Source organism: Dermacentor silvarum, chromosome 2, assembly GCF_013339745.2.
Source record: "Dermacentor silvarum isolate Dsil-2018 chromosome 2, BIME_Dsil_1.4, whole genome shotgun sequence".
Classification (NCBI taxonomy): Eukaryota; Metazoa; Arthropoda; class Arachnida; order Ixodida; family Ixodidae; genus Dermacentor; species Dermacentor silvarum.
In genome coordinates this window covers 189,526,260-189,541,072 of record NC_051155.1, presented here as the reverse complement: position 1 = coordinate 189,541,072, position 14,813 = coordinate 189,526,260, and the positions used below count along the sequence as shown (strand labels likewise).

The window sequence follows — 14,813 nt, the reverse complement described above, 5'->3', positions numbered from 1 at the left end:
GTGCCTGCCTGACGAAACGGAAGGCACTCTTGCCTGGCATGCACCGTCTGTGACGCGTCTAAACCACGGGTGTCCACGGCCACTGCCTTCCGTAGCTCTCTCGCCTCCGTCGTGTCGCATATTCGTGTCGTGGTTGGCTGTTTGGGCTTCTCGCTCGAACCGGTCCTTCCCCACTCTGCTGCCCACTCGCCCCGGCAAACGTCATCCGTACGCAACGACAGAACGACCGCGGCTGTTGTATCTCGGGGGCTCGCATAGACGCGTTCATCCACTTTCCGTCAGACCGCGTCGCACGCACGTACGCACTCTCCGACTTTTTGAATTGGCATACAACCCGCCTCACCTGGAGCTAGAACTCTACAGAGCGGCGGCATGGCGTTGGCAATTAAGAAGGTCCTCATCAGCGACGCGGTCGATGCTTCCTGCGTCAAGATCCTCGAAAACCACGGCGTCCAAGTGACGCTCAAGACCGACCACACCAAGCCCGAGCTCCTGGAGGCCATCCAGGTAACCATAAAAACTGCAAGCGCTCGCTGGGGCTACGCCCCATAGGTCAATCGCACAAGCTGCAAGAAGGTCTTAAAAGTTTCGGCATTTTACAAGGCCGACTGATTTTGTCAGAATATATATATATATAAAAAAAAAAAATCGGTGTGCCACGTTGTCTTTTAACACATGCCGCGAACTCATAGGGAGTCGTTCAGTTTAGCTTTATCATTGTCTTTTGCGCAGTTTCTGCCAGTTTGCTAGGAATCGGCTTGTTTCAAACGGGCCCCGCGAAGGTTATAAGTGCACAGAACATGAATGCGGCACGCGTGGCATCTATTGCAGCAAAGAAGCGTTTTTTACGAATATTGACTGACGGCTGTTTATGAATGCGGCTGTTGCCGGCATTTTTTTTTTTTTTTCTCGCGATGAAGGGCTACGACGGTCTCATCGTACGATCGGCCACGAAAGTGACGAGCGATGTTATCAAAGCCGGGCAGTCGCTCAAGGTCATTGGACGCGCCGGCACGGGTGTCGACAACATCGACTGCGATGCCGCCACGAGACAGGGAATCCTTGTCATCAAGTGAGTGAGCTGCACAGGGCCATCACAGACCACAATGGAGACATAAACTGCCAAAAGGCCTCGGGGAGGCGTTGATTATAGGACATACCATGCGCAATAACCACGGGGGCAATGCCCGCTGCAGTATTTTGCCCTTTGCTTCACCAAATGCCATTTTGGCTGCCCGTGCCACACATCAAAACAGTGCCCTTGGAAAAGCTTTGAAAATGATTAGCATTTGCATATGGGCCATATTAGAGTTGTTCTTATTATGAAAAATGTATTATATTAAATATTGCACACAGTAGTACCTCCGCGCACACAAAGAATAACATGAGATACGTGATCTTGATAAATTTTCACAAGAGTCGAGCTGTACACAGTAACCAAGCGATACAAGAAAATGGCACTGGGGAAGCAGTCGTAGGCAAAACACGTGATGAGCAACATCTCTGAACGGGTCAAAGAGTTGTTGTCTGATAACTGCCATTTGCAGTAATTGAGTTAAGAAAACCAAATAGTCAGTTGAGTCTGATGGCTTTTTTGCAGTGCTCCTGGTGGAAATACTCTCAGTGCAGCTGAACTTACATGTGCCATGATCATCACTCTCTCAAGGTAACCATTTACACCTGCATTTTCGTTTTCATAGCATTGTTTTTTCTGCAATGTCTTGAGTACAGTCCTTGAGCTTGCAGGCCTTGAAGAAAAAAATTGTGTACAATCATTGCACTCTACAAGTACTAATACATGGGACAGAAACTTGTAGGTGAACAAGGAAGCTTGAGAAGGAATTAAGGAATGTGCAACGAGCAATGGGAAAAAAACGAAATGTTAGGTGCAACTTTAAAGGTACCACTTTTTATTGAAGTGGAGAAAGACATTTGAAGTGAAAATAAACTATTTCAGAAATACTTTCGCCACAAAAAGTACTTCAGTGCATTCAGCAAAAGCGGGTTTATTGGAAATCAAACACGGTGTCCACTGTGCTCCCGTTCCTTCAATTCCTTGCACTGCGAAGGCTACAGCGAAGTGGGGCATGGCCACAACACTCCGCCTTCTATATGTCTACTAGAAGTTGGAATGTGCAAAATTTAGGCAAGAGACACAGATGAGGAACACACACGATCTCCTCATCTGTGTCTCTCGTCTAAAATGTTGCACATTCCAACCTCTAGTATGCTATACCAACACGCCCAGTCTTCAACCTTGGCAAGTTTCTATATGTCACCGTGGCGTGGCGCGCAGTTCAAATTTAATTTTGGATGTAAACGTAGACGCCACGACTTTCGATTTTGATGCTTACGCCGCACTAATGTAAGCCAAATGCAGTTGTCCTCAGCGAGCCGCAGTGCGCTTAGCCAGTGGACTTGTGGCGGCACCCCGCGGTTGCTGTGGTATCTATGCTGCATAGCCGACCGCAGCTACCAATAGCAGTTGTGTATGGGAATCCACTTTATTACGAAATAAAGCGCCCAGAAAAGAGTGAGCAACATGGCTTCTGATGAAAAGGGACTGTTTGAGAGAAAGGCGACTTCGCGCTCTGCTTGTGAGCGCCACACACCGCATGCGACAGCAAAACTTGACTGAGATGTTCACAGCAGCGTACGCTACCCGCAGACTATGTTATTTCACCAAGCCCGAGGGGAGGTTCAGGGCCCCTTTAAGAGACAGGAAGAGAGTGGTGTGGATCAGAGCAAACGGGGGTAGTTGATATTCTAGTTGACATTAAGAGGAAAAAACGGAGCTGGAAAAGCCATGTAATACGTCAGATAGATAACCGGTGGTCTATTAGAATTGCAGAATGGCTGCCAAGGGAACAGAAGCACAGTCAAGAACAGCAGAGAATTAAGTGGTGTGATAAAATTGGGAAACTTGAAGGCATGAGATGGGGGAACTAGGATGGTGCAAGACGGGTACTTGGAGATTGCTGGGAGAGGTTGTCATCCTGCAGTAGACATAAATAGGCTGATGACGATGATGACAACTGCAATCATAGTCAAGCAAGCCATTTGATTGATTGGTTAATGGTCACTCAATTGAATTCCACTTATGTGTCACATTTTCATTAGGCCATATCATCATTGCAAGTTTCTAAATTTCTTCATCTTTGTCTTGGCTTTAACAGAGAAATTCCAGCTGCCACAATGTCTCTCAAAGGAGGCAAATGGGACAGAAAGACCTTTATGGGTAACGAGTTGTACGGGAAAACGCTTGCTATCATTGGACTTGGAAGGATCGGCAAGGAAGTGGCTTTGAGGATGCAGTCATTTGGAATGAAGGCAAGCATGAAGTTTTGGACTTATCATTATTTTGCATTGGCCGTGCACCTACTGTGCATCTTGCATGACCAGCAGTGGCAGCAACTATAGTCACTTGTGAGTCAATGAGTTTGGTATGAAGTTGTTGCTCCTGCACTTTTGATGCTTTATGTTTCTGTGCACGAGCATAACTTTGCATAAAATGTTGACACGCACATACTCTGCAAACAACAGAACCAAAGAAGCTGTACATGTGCCCAAGATGGTGCTACCTGCTTTGCCAGCAACAGAAAGGTGTTCAGTGTCTCTAAAAGCAGTGTGCCATTTTTGTGCAAGACAAATGCAAAGTGCTGTTATTAATCTGTGCAAGTGAGTCCACTCTTCTCCTTACAGCAGCAGTTGCACATCAGTGACAACAGGTACCTAATTAGTTCTTGGTATAAAAAAGATGACAATTGGAAGCTGTAAACATTGGTCACATCAAGGCTGCATTTTACCACAGAAATTTCTAGTGCAATATGTTCACTGTTATCTACAATTACCTGTTTTGCATGAATTGTGAAGTTATACCTGCTAATAAGTCTTGTGTGCAATTGAATAGATGTGTAACATATGAAGACTAACGATGGAGGCCTAGGATATTTAAACTGCTGCAACTGTGCATCAGCATTTCTCTTTTTTTCTTTCTTTACGGAGAAAAAGTTATGCATTATGTGGGTGTCACTTTGTAGATGCCTACACATGCTTTGTCTCAAATATTCAAATACACTTTGTCTTCTGTTCACCAACCCTAGGGCTCATATAATGTGGAATTTAATGTTAATTTTATCTGTTTTTCAAGTAATTACATTTCTCCAGGTATTGTTTCCTAATCTCATCAAGCTTTTCCTCTTTTTAACAAGTTAGCTCGTGATTTTCGTTTGTAATCATAAAGAATGTAGTCAAGCTGTCAAGTGCCAAAAGCAATGTTGCAGATGTTTTTGTGTTAGCCCTTTGAAAACAACACATATAAATACCCAAAAGAAATGTTAGTTTCATCAAAATGTGCAAAATACACTGATAAAAGCATATTAAATGAAAAAAAGTATATATTTTGCTGAAGCTTTATCAGCAATTGGGAAGGGTGTCTATATCAGGCAGAACACTGGAAATTAGCTTCATCTCAAGCCATCTATGGCTTTATTTAGAACTTGTACAGACATTTCTTGTTAGATGTGAAACAGATGTACATTGCATTTGCTTTACATTACTTGCGTGAGAAACTTGGAGGTTAACAAAGAAGCTCAAGAACAAGTTAAGGACCATGCAAAGAGCAATGGAATGAGAAATGTTAGGTGTAACGTTAAGAGCCAGGAAGAGAGCGGTGTGGGTCAGAGAGCAAACGGAGGTAGCCAATAACCTAGTTGGCATTTAAAGAAAAAAGCGGAGTTAGGCAGGCCATGTAGTGCATAGGCCAGATAACCAGTGGTCCATTAGAGTTGCAGAATGGGTTCAAAGGGAAGGGAAGCGCAGTCGAGGATGCAAAAATTGGGTGGCGTGATGAAATTAGGAAATTTGCTGGCGCAAGTTGGAACCATCTGGCGCAAGACAGGGGTAAATAATTGGAGACTGCTGGGAGAGGCCTTCATCCTGCAGTGTACATAAAGACAGGCTGCTGCTGCTGAGGTGATGCCTCTGGATAGATGCAAGCCACCAGTACGGAACCCTATACAAAATAGATCCATCATGTGACTTTTACATGCCGCGAGGCCTCAATAGATGAGACCAATCATGCCTACACTGCATCAGACTCAATGTTGCCTACATGAACTCTTTGAAGTGCAAGATGCAACTGACTTTGAATGCAATGCCCCTGATGACCTGCAAAACGTTCTGTGCGAATGCTGCCGCTGTGCGTCATATAGACAGTCCTTGAAGGCAGCACTACACCTTCAACGGATCTCCGGCTTGGAACTGCGGCACATTCTCGGCCCATGGCCAAGCCCCGCCTGTGCGTTACACGCCACTAAAGTGCTGCTGGCGTTCTTGCGTGCGCCGAGCCTTAATGAAACTTTGTAAATATCTCTACTGTGTATATATGTGTGTGTGTGTGCGTGTGTGCGTGTGACTGTATATGCTGGTAAGTGTTTCTCACTCTATATATCATAATCATCACCCAGCAACTGGAGTAGCATGTCAGGCAAACAGCCAGGCTAACATCTCCAGCATATTATTAAAGCATGTTTCTATTTCTCTCTCCAGTCGGTGATCTTGCATCGGTTTGTCTCCTTCGACCATGCTTTCCAAAGAAAGTGAATCGCATGCCAAACTTCTTCCATGTCCTCCATTCCTGCTCTAATCCAACAAATGGTGCTTGCTCATTCAGTGTTGGCCAAAGGCATTTAGCCAGAAACTCCATGCGCAGTCCTGAAACTCGGCAAGAAGAAAAAAAAATTTTTTTCTGGTGTGTTGCCTGTAGGCAACACTCATACATAATGGTTTAACAGGGATCAATATTTTAGTGATGAAAGTGGCCATATTTTTCTTTATTCTTTCAGACCATTGGTTTTGACCCCATTGTTCCCAAGGAAGTCTCCAAGGAGTTCGGAGTGGAGAGCTTAAGTCTTGATCAGATCTGGCCTCTGGCTGACTACATAACCGTCCACACACCTCTCATACCTCAAACTAAGGGTGAGCAATTCATCTTGTTTGGAGGGGGGGGGGGGGGGGGGTGCTGAACTTGGTCAGGTTGAATGAGCATGCTGGGCTGGTATTTTGTAGCAATACCTTTCCGATGCTAATGCCTTTTTGCGCTTCTCGCGCTTGGTCAGTGGTGAGAGCGATGGTCTGCTCACGTTATCAACGGGATCAGCCAGCCGTGATCGGTGGATGATAAGACTAGTATAGAATAAAGCACAACGCATTGCTACGAAATACCGGCCCTGTAAAGCTGGATACAAAAATTATCCACACAAAATGTGTGGGTACACACACATACACGCACGCGCACACTAGGTGTTTTTCTTATGCGGGGCACAAATTTCAAGTTTGGCTTCTGCAAATGTTTGTGCTGCCTGCCAGAATCATCTTGCGGTGGTGCCATTCAAATGGAAAAAAAATCTGCACAAGCATCAATGGAGGGGCTACAAAAGGATTCAACCCCTGTATGTGGGTTTTTCCCGAAGCTGAATGTGCGCTAGAAGATGCTACACTGCACCTAATATTTGCAATGAGGGCAGGTGGCACCTGTATTACAAATTAAATTTTGCAGGGCAGGAAAGCTGCCTTGTAGGTTTTTGCATTGTATATTAAGCTTAGTTTCTGTGTTACACAATCTTTGCAAGTCTGGTGGAGGGCTCCAAAATGACCAGTTGAACATGCTGGGTGCCTGGACACAGAGGTATCGAAGGTAATGTGCTAGCAGACCAAATGGCCACTTCCTTAGATACAAAATCTTGCAACACAACTATAGGTGTTCCAGTTATAGACCTAAAGCCATATTTGCGGAACAAACTTAGAACCTACTGGCAGCACAAGTGGGACGCTGAAATCCTTAATAAGCTCCACATGGTTAAGCCACATTTAGGGTATTGGCCATCACTGACCAACTCAAGACGAAGTGATGTCCTATTCTGTCGTCTGAGAATAGGGCACACTTATGGTACACATAGCTTTTTGTTGACTGGAGGTGAACATCCATTGTGTGGTAGATGTGGGGAAATGCTCAGTGTTCAGCATGTCCTCCTAGAATGCCGTGAAGCACAAGCCGAGAGGAAAAGACACTTCCCCTTAGCATACACGCAGTGCATACCACTTCACCTAGCACTGTTTCTAGGCAGAGAACCGCTATTTGACATGAAGTCCGTTTTATCCTTCTTAAATGATGTTCGTACGCTCAATGTATTCTGCCCAAGAAATTCGTAGCACGGCCTCCTGCGAGAGGCCGCTGTTGCGATGTCAACCCTTGTTTATAGCACATGCCTCCGGCCCCTTATACTCAAGGTACCTGGTGAGGCTGTTGGGCTACTCCTTGTCAAGCATCACCTTTTCATTTTTAAATACATGTTATCACAACCCTGTTCCACATTTACATTTCATACTCATAGCATATGCCACTTCGGTCACTATCATTATTTTATTACCTATATGTTTTACGCCATTTACAGCGACAGTTTTTAGGCCCCTTTAGAGCCATGTCACATCTACCATGAGAAATTCATTGCCCGTGTCATAACACCTAATCGATTACATTACCACTTGTCGTGGCGCTCTTTGGCCATACCTGGCCCTTGCGCCATAAAACACCACACATCATCATCAACATGCCACAAGTACCTTTTTCAAATCTGTTGTGTCCAACTCGTCTGTTATGGTATTAAATGTGCTCAAATAGAGTAACGAAGCCTAATTATAGCTATCATAGCTTGGTTATTCTGGCAATATAGGTTGAAGACTGTGTTAAACTACCTTTGTGGCATTGCCAGCGCAATTTGAAACAGCTGTGATACTAGTAATGCTTTGACTAACAAAATGCTTATCAAAGGAGAGGACACCACATCAAGGGAAACAAAGCATCAAATGAAGTGACCAGCAGACTCACAGGCATATAGGTTACATGCAATGCGCACCACCGAGGGAACACAAAATGGAGTTTCAGCATATATGTTGCTGAATGTATGTGTACAGTAATTGTGTAAAAGTAAAATTTAGTCTGCTCATACCTTCCTTTCAAAGAAGGAGAAACCAGTGCAGTGGTGATATTCTCATGTGGCTTTTGAAGCAGTACCTCATGCCAAGCCTGCATTGTCCTATTGTTGCAGATCTCATTGGCAAAGCTAGCTTGCAGAAGTGCAAGAAAGGTGTGAAGATTGTGAATGTGGCTAGGGGTGGTATCGTCAATGAAGATGACCTCCTGGCTGCCTTGGAGTCTGGTCATTGTGGCGGAGCTGGGTTGGATGTCTTCATTGAAGTAAGGCCTTCCATCCACACAGTGCTTGTCCAAATGCACCAATCCTTAAAGCAGGTCAAATTGGTTCAGGACAGAGCATCTGACACTAGAATATTTGTTGATCAGAAGCAGAGACCTGATAATATAGCGTGAAGCTTGTCTCGCATCAAAAAGTGCCTGCATTAGCTGAGATGTTTGGCTTTAGATCTTTGATTCACTTATATACATTCTTGGCATCATAGTGATTTTTATTGGGAGCACAATATTCGCATATGATGATTTGATTACTTAATAACGTTTTTTTTTTTTTTTTACATTTTATTAAGGTGGCGGTCCGACTCCGGCGGCACGAGCCCCCCGTTTTCAGTACTTTTGGAGCAGCCGTGGCGGCTCTTCTACTTAGGAACTTAAGTTCTTGTATATTCCATAAAAAAAGCTTAATTCTTGTGAATTCCAACTATATATAATATAAAGAAATTGATTAATGTGATTTAGAAATAAATGTTCAAGAACAAGCATGAGATGCATGGTTTTTGCGAACTATCTCAGTTGTGACCATATTTAGAACAAACTACCGCATTTACTGCATTGCGGCTTGCTCTGTAGCTTTAGGACATATTTATCTATTTCCTAGACACAGCAAAATGTTGAATTTTTACTTTTTGGATAATTTACTTTTGAAGATTGCCAAATATCACAAACTTCTGTTGTAAACAGCCCGGCAACTACAACCTCAAGGAAGGTAAATTTTGGATAAATTAGAGTTCGAGGAATTTACATTTAGGACGCAAAATTTCATTCATGTACCTTTATTAGTTTGCCTAATAATGCGACCGAAATTAAGCAATATTTAGAATTCTGGTCCTACTTTTGCCCATTTTTGCGGGAAGGTACTAAAGCTACGAAACTGCAATTTAAAACTAATAAAGGTATATGAATGAAATTTTGCGTCCTAAATGGAAATTCCTTAAATTCTAATTTATATAAAATTTAGCTTCCTTGAGTGTGTAGTTGCCGGGCTGTTTACAACAGAAGTTTGCTATATTTGGCAATCTTCAAAAGCAAATTATCCAAAAAAGTTGTCGCAGTTTCACCTGAAAGGCGAAGCATCAATTGCGATAGCAAATTTGTAGAGAGCTATACGGAGTAATGATATTAGCTTTATCAGCTGTATAAACTTGGACATGCAGCAGCACCGGCAACACGCAAACTGTTGTCGACGCCGTCGGCGTTTTGCCCGTGTTCGCTCAAAATGCGTGCAGCGTTGGTGACTGTTGCCGGAGCCTCTGATATAAATAGGCACTTGGTGCCGCAGCTAAACGTCGCCTCCCTTCCCTCCCCCACGGCCTCTCGCGCGTCGGAAGAAGGCGCGTTTGCTCTACATATATGGTGACTGTAAAGGAGGAAAGAGACGCCTATTTCTGCAGCCCTTAAGGGAGCACGGCGCAGAACGCGCGGTTTGTTCTCTGTGGTGCCCAAGATATACGGAAATCTAACGGAGAAGCGTACGTAACAAGAGGCCAAGCAGCCGCCTCACCGCTCGCATGTCACTCAGCGGCATATAGGCGCGTTCTCGTGGGCTAGCACAAACACAGGCACTGCCAGGGGTGGCGTCATTCCCATTGCGGTGTGGGAGACGCACAGTTTACGCCGCCGAGCATACGTATGTAACAGGAGACCTGGCGGCAACGTTACGTTCGAGTACGATTCTGCGGCAGGTCCAGGGTTAGTGGCTCGCAGGCCCTGATTTATGTGCGAGCCGATAATCGGCCGCCGCTTGTCGATGTATGCTACTTGTCCTACAATAAACCGATGTATTCCTAAGTTGGCCTCCCTGAGTGCAAAGTGTCACCGGACGGCTACGAGGACTCTCTGAAGAATCGTCTGCCTGGAAGACTTGGAGAAGGAGAGGAAACTTAACTACATTATTTTTCTGCATCTAGGAAATAGGTAAATATGTTCTAAAGCTACAGAGCAAGCCACAATGCAGTAAATGTGGTAGTTTCTTCTAAATATGGTCACAACTGAGACACAGTTCACAAAAACCATGTATCTCATGCTTGTTCTTGAACATTAATTTCTAAATCACATCAATCAATTTCTTTATATTATATATAGTTGGAATCTCCAAGAATTGAGCTTTTTTATAGTATATACGAGAACTTAATATCCTAAGTAGAAGAGCCGCCACAGTGGCATCAAAAGTACTGAAAACGGGGGGGGGGCTCATGCCGCCGGAGTGCGACCGCTACCTTAATGAGCCTCTTAAAATTGCACTTGCCTTTCAAGGCATCTGTGCTATGGTGGTCGCTGGCAGAGTCCGTGTCTTCGATGCGAATACCTGGTGGCCCTCGTCGCAGTCGCTAATGTCGCCATTCTTGCCTCTGCCTTTATGTTTCATAGGTTGCACTAGATTTAGTTTTTCTGACAAAATATTGGCACTCAAAATTTTATCCAATACATGAAAGCAAAGCAGAATGAACACGCTTTTCAGCCATATAACTTTTATTAATGAGATTTATATCATTAAAAAAATTTAAAGTCCAAAAAAAAAATATTGTAGAATGAAATTGAACAAAACTTATAAAGATACACTTGCGCATAAAAAGAAAAAAAAATGCTATAAAATGCTTGAAATATACAAAATGTTTCACTAATAGTCACTATCTGTAAAGAAATCAAAATGTTTCTTTGAAAACTACTTCTACTACAAAAATTTTACTGGAAGCCCTACAGGCAGGCATGCCATACAGCAAAGCAGTTCCTTGATGTGAAGCATAGGGGAACATTGCAAGTCTTGCGGTAAACTCTTGTTTTATGCTGCATTTCGCTGTCAGTAACATTTCTTGCCGTTTCCATATGGCTCCATACAGCTGACTGGTGCTGAATGGCTTCAGTTGGTAGAGGAGCACGAACTAGCAGCGGATCCTCAAATTTTGGGTTGATTTCAGTTTTCGTCGCTCTCAGGATCAAAGTCAGTTGAAAAGGCAGCATCCTCTGACTTGCTATTTCTTGAACTGTTGATTAAATCTGCTGCAGACGTAGCGCAATTGCAAGATCTGCGATGTTTCGGAGTGCTCACTCCGCTACCGGAAGCAGCTGTTTTTGCTTTCAACTCCGATGAGCACACATGCGTCTTCAGAGCTCGTTCAAAAATTGCTCAAACGTGGGGAAAATACAAACTCTATAAAACTAAACTTTAGTTCTCGTACTATATGTCAGATATCACAGTGCGTTCGTACGCGGTGCAAAAGATCTAAAATGGCGTTCGAAACTATCGTTAGTGGGCTAACGACGCCCAATGGGGGCAGTAGGGAAAAGCTGCAGTAGATGGCCGAGAGCATCATCTGTGAGGATGAAGGGGGAAAAGGCCTTTTGAAGCACCCAGTTGTTGAAAGTAACTGGAGAATGCCAGCTACTCGGGAATGCCATTGGGCTGAATTATGCAGGGCACTGTGGCTGATAACATTTGTGCACCTTCAAGATTGGCAGTGTAGGAAAATGTCAAATGCAGACTTTGAATAGTACTATTCAGTCTTTATCTGAATACTTCTGCTTAGGTTGTGCTCCTACATGTTATCCATGACTGAGAATAGATCAGAAATTATAATTATAATCTACCATTTATGTGACAGTTTGCCTTGGAAAGAACGCAGTAAGCTTGTCAGAACATTGAATCATTAATCTTTTTCACTTGGGCCAGTATTCGTATACATGTATAGTTGATTCAATTTTTTGGAGTGTACAAAATGGAAGGGGTTTGAGTTTATTCTCACATCTTTTGGAGCTTGTATGTGTGTTTTATTTGTGTCTTTTCTCCTGTCATCATCTTTGTTCCATGCCACTTAAGTACCTCTCTCTCCTCGCATTTGAATTATTTAAGATGGCAATAATTATTTTTGCTTATAATCTAAGTGAATATGTGATGTAGAAAATCTTACCTTATTTACCACCGTGGTAAACTACCTGCAGTCAAAAGCACCTGCCTGAGTGGGTATTTTTGTATATTTTGAAGGGTCCCTGAAACGGTTCGGACAAATTTTGGCGACGCGTAGGGTGCAGCTACAGTAAAACATTCGCGTCACAATTTAAGTGAAGCGTCTCATATTAAGAGAGCTACGGACGATTACAAGTTACCCTCCTCCCTAGCCATGCATTTCCTCCTCAACTCGCTCGCCGAGTGATCGGGGATAAGCGCCGCCTGCACTGGCTCTACGTCATGTTGTGACGTACGTTGTAGTCTATTTCCGGTTGTCTTGGAGCCAGCGCGCGAAGGCTCGCCAACCTCTCTGCTAGCCGCCCGGCCGTCGATCCTCAGCGAGAGCGATCAAGCAGCGTGCGTTGCGAGCGTTCTGTCGCAGCGCCGAGCGTGTCCAGTATTCCGGTAACCACAGGTGGGCTGGGTGTTTTGACGGATATCCAGATGCATAAACTAAAGCCCCGCCATACCGCTGTGATGAAGGAGCTTCGTAAACGTACGTGAGCAGCCTGATCAGCATGCACGGTCCAGCCATCTGGTGGCGCAGAGCTCAAACAGCCAAATACAGATCTAATATTCCTGTAACCAAGTGTAAAACATTTGAAACATATAAAAAGACGTGTTGTAGATTACGCTCCTGCTAAAAATTTGAGCCAGCAGCAAAGTAGAAAAAAACTTGGTTACTGCTATATTAGCTGTGTGTTTGGTTGAGCTTTGTGCCGCCAGGTGGCTGCACCGTGCAAGCAGTTCACGTTTGCCCCTCCGTTCATCACGTAAAACATGGTAAAACGGCCAGTACACTTACGCCTGTGTTCACCTGAATACCGGACAAGCTAAATTCTATTGTGGCAATCCTTCGATGTGATGTGACGGCCGCAAACGCGTAGATGCTGGCGCCACTTGGATACCGTCAGTCCGATGCGCTGCAACCACTGCGCTCGTCTGCTGCCTTGCAGCGGGGCATAATGTCGCAGCTTGACATGTCGCCGATCGCTACGTTTGCAGCCCACAACGCAAGGGCGAACCATGGTGCTTGCGAAAAGAAAGAACAAGACCAACACTGACCGCGCAGCTCTTGTCAACACGGAGCACGTTGTAACACAAGCAGACGACACTTGCTGTGGGCCGGCAGTGCTTTTTGTGTAGTGATACATGTCCTTGTGCATTCTCTTTCTGTTACTTTCTTTTTATAGAAACAAATTAACTAACATCTAAACTATTACGAACAACATTTGTTCACCATAATGTTGGAAAAATTATCGGTGACGCGCCCTGGGCAGCCAATCGGATAGCTGGCCCAGTGACATATTCTGGGCATAACACGTCATCTGGGCAAAAAAATCAGCCGCTTGGCATGATGCAATCAGCAGCGATGTACATTTTTAAAACCTTTAAATAAATTACACGCTTTACGTGTAGCACTTAGATGCGTCAATTAATTATCAGAAGGACCTACTCTAATGACTCAGTATGTTTGTACACAATCGTAAAAATCGTTTCAGGGTCCCTTTAAGATTTATTTTAATTTTAAAGGTGTTTTGGGGGGTATACAAGGCAGGAAGCAATGCAAGAAAGTGGTGAGGACAGGAAGGGAATTTTTTATACTTGGGTTGCCCACAGCAACTTTTATTTTAAAGATACTTTTTGTAATATATTCTGAAAATATAAGGAAAAGAGTTTTAACGGGATTAGAGTGGGATGATTTGAAGATCATGCTACATTTGAACAAATGCAGTCCATATTCCTTTATTTCATGTGATGCTATTTGTTTCATTTTGGGAAGGTGATGCCTGAAGTTGATAACAATTAGGCGTACCTACTACTGACGAAAAATTTGGACACCTGCAGTATGCTGCAGCATTTAAAGTGACATTCTGGTTGTATTGAGAATACTTTTGCTGTCTGTCTAAAGCATGAAAAAGTGGCAGTTTTATCAAGTAAAAAACAGCGCCAGAATATGCACAGGACCAAACGACAAGTAACAGGACAGACACAGGGCACACTAACAACACAGGACCAACAACTCGTTTGGTCCTGTGCATATTCTGGCGCTGTTTTTTACTTGATCATGAAGAACCAACTAGTCCAAAAATACATCCTTACTGGCAATTTTAATTGCCTTTTTTTTTTCCTACTGCTTTTGGTACCTTACAATATATATTTCATGATTATGTATGCAGGAGCCTCCCAAGAACACCAAGCTCATTGACCACCCAAAGGTTGTCTGCACCCCTCACTTGGGTGCCAACACCAAGGAGGCCCAGCTGCGTGTGGCTCAAGAAATTGCCGAGCAGTTTGTTGCCCTCTCCAAAGGACAGACTGTTCCAGGAGTGGTGAGAGCTACTTTTTGCACCAGATCTTGTGGCAGTTCGTGTTGTGTTTTTTTACTGTGCAAAGCAGGTATGAGCGAAGAAGCTGGTTGAATGTGTCCGTCTATCAACAAGAATTTTTAACGTTTCTTGCAAAACACAAGAAGGTGGCAGGCGGCGTGGTGAATCGAACCGTTGCTTGCATGGCTTCACGCTAAGCACTTGGTTGGTTTGATAACTTACAGAAGTACAGAAAACTGTGGGTTCGAGCTTAGTCAGCCACAGGCCC

General features: G+C 44.0%; 1 protein-coding gene across 3 annotated transcripts in view; it reads left to right on the top strand.

Annotated features, from left to right (window-relative positions):
* Positions 1-13: 13 nt before the first annotated feature.
* Positions 14-14,813, top strand: part of LOC119442318 (D-3-phosphoglycerate dehydrogenase-like) — a 96,216-nt gene continuing 81,416 nt past the window's right edge. Inside the window, exons 1-7 of one of the 3 annotated variants that reach the window (XM_049662054.1) lie at positions 14-507; positions 921-1,072; positions 1,601-1,666; positions 3,177-3,330; positions 5,847-5,979; positions 8,109-8,257; positions 14,396-14,548. In XM_049662054.1, coding sequence (XP_049518011.1) covers positions 373-507; positions 921-1,072; positions 1,601-1,666; positions 3,177-3,330; positions 5,847-5,979; positions 8,109-8,257; positions 14,396-14,548 — 942 coding nt within the window. In that variant the 5' untranslated portion in view covers positions 14-372. The remainder of the gene's footprint in view (positions 508-920; positions 1,073-1,600; positions 1,667-3,176; positions 3,331-5,846; positions 5,980-8,108; positions 8,258-14,395; positions 14,549-14,813) is intronic. The other 2 variants (XM_049662053.1, XM_037707148.2) reach the window with 2 other exon arrangements.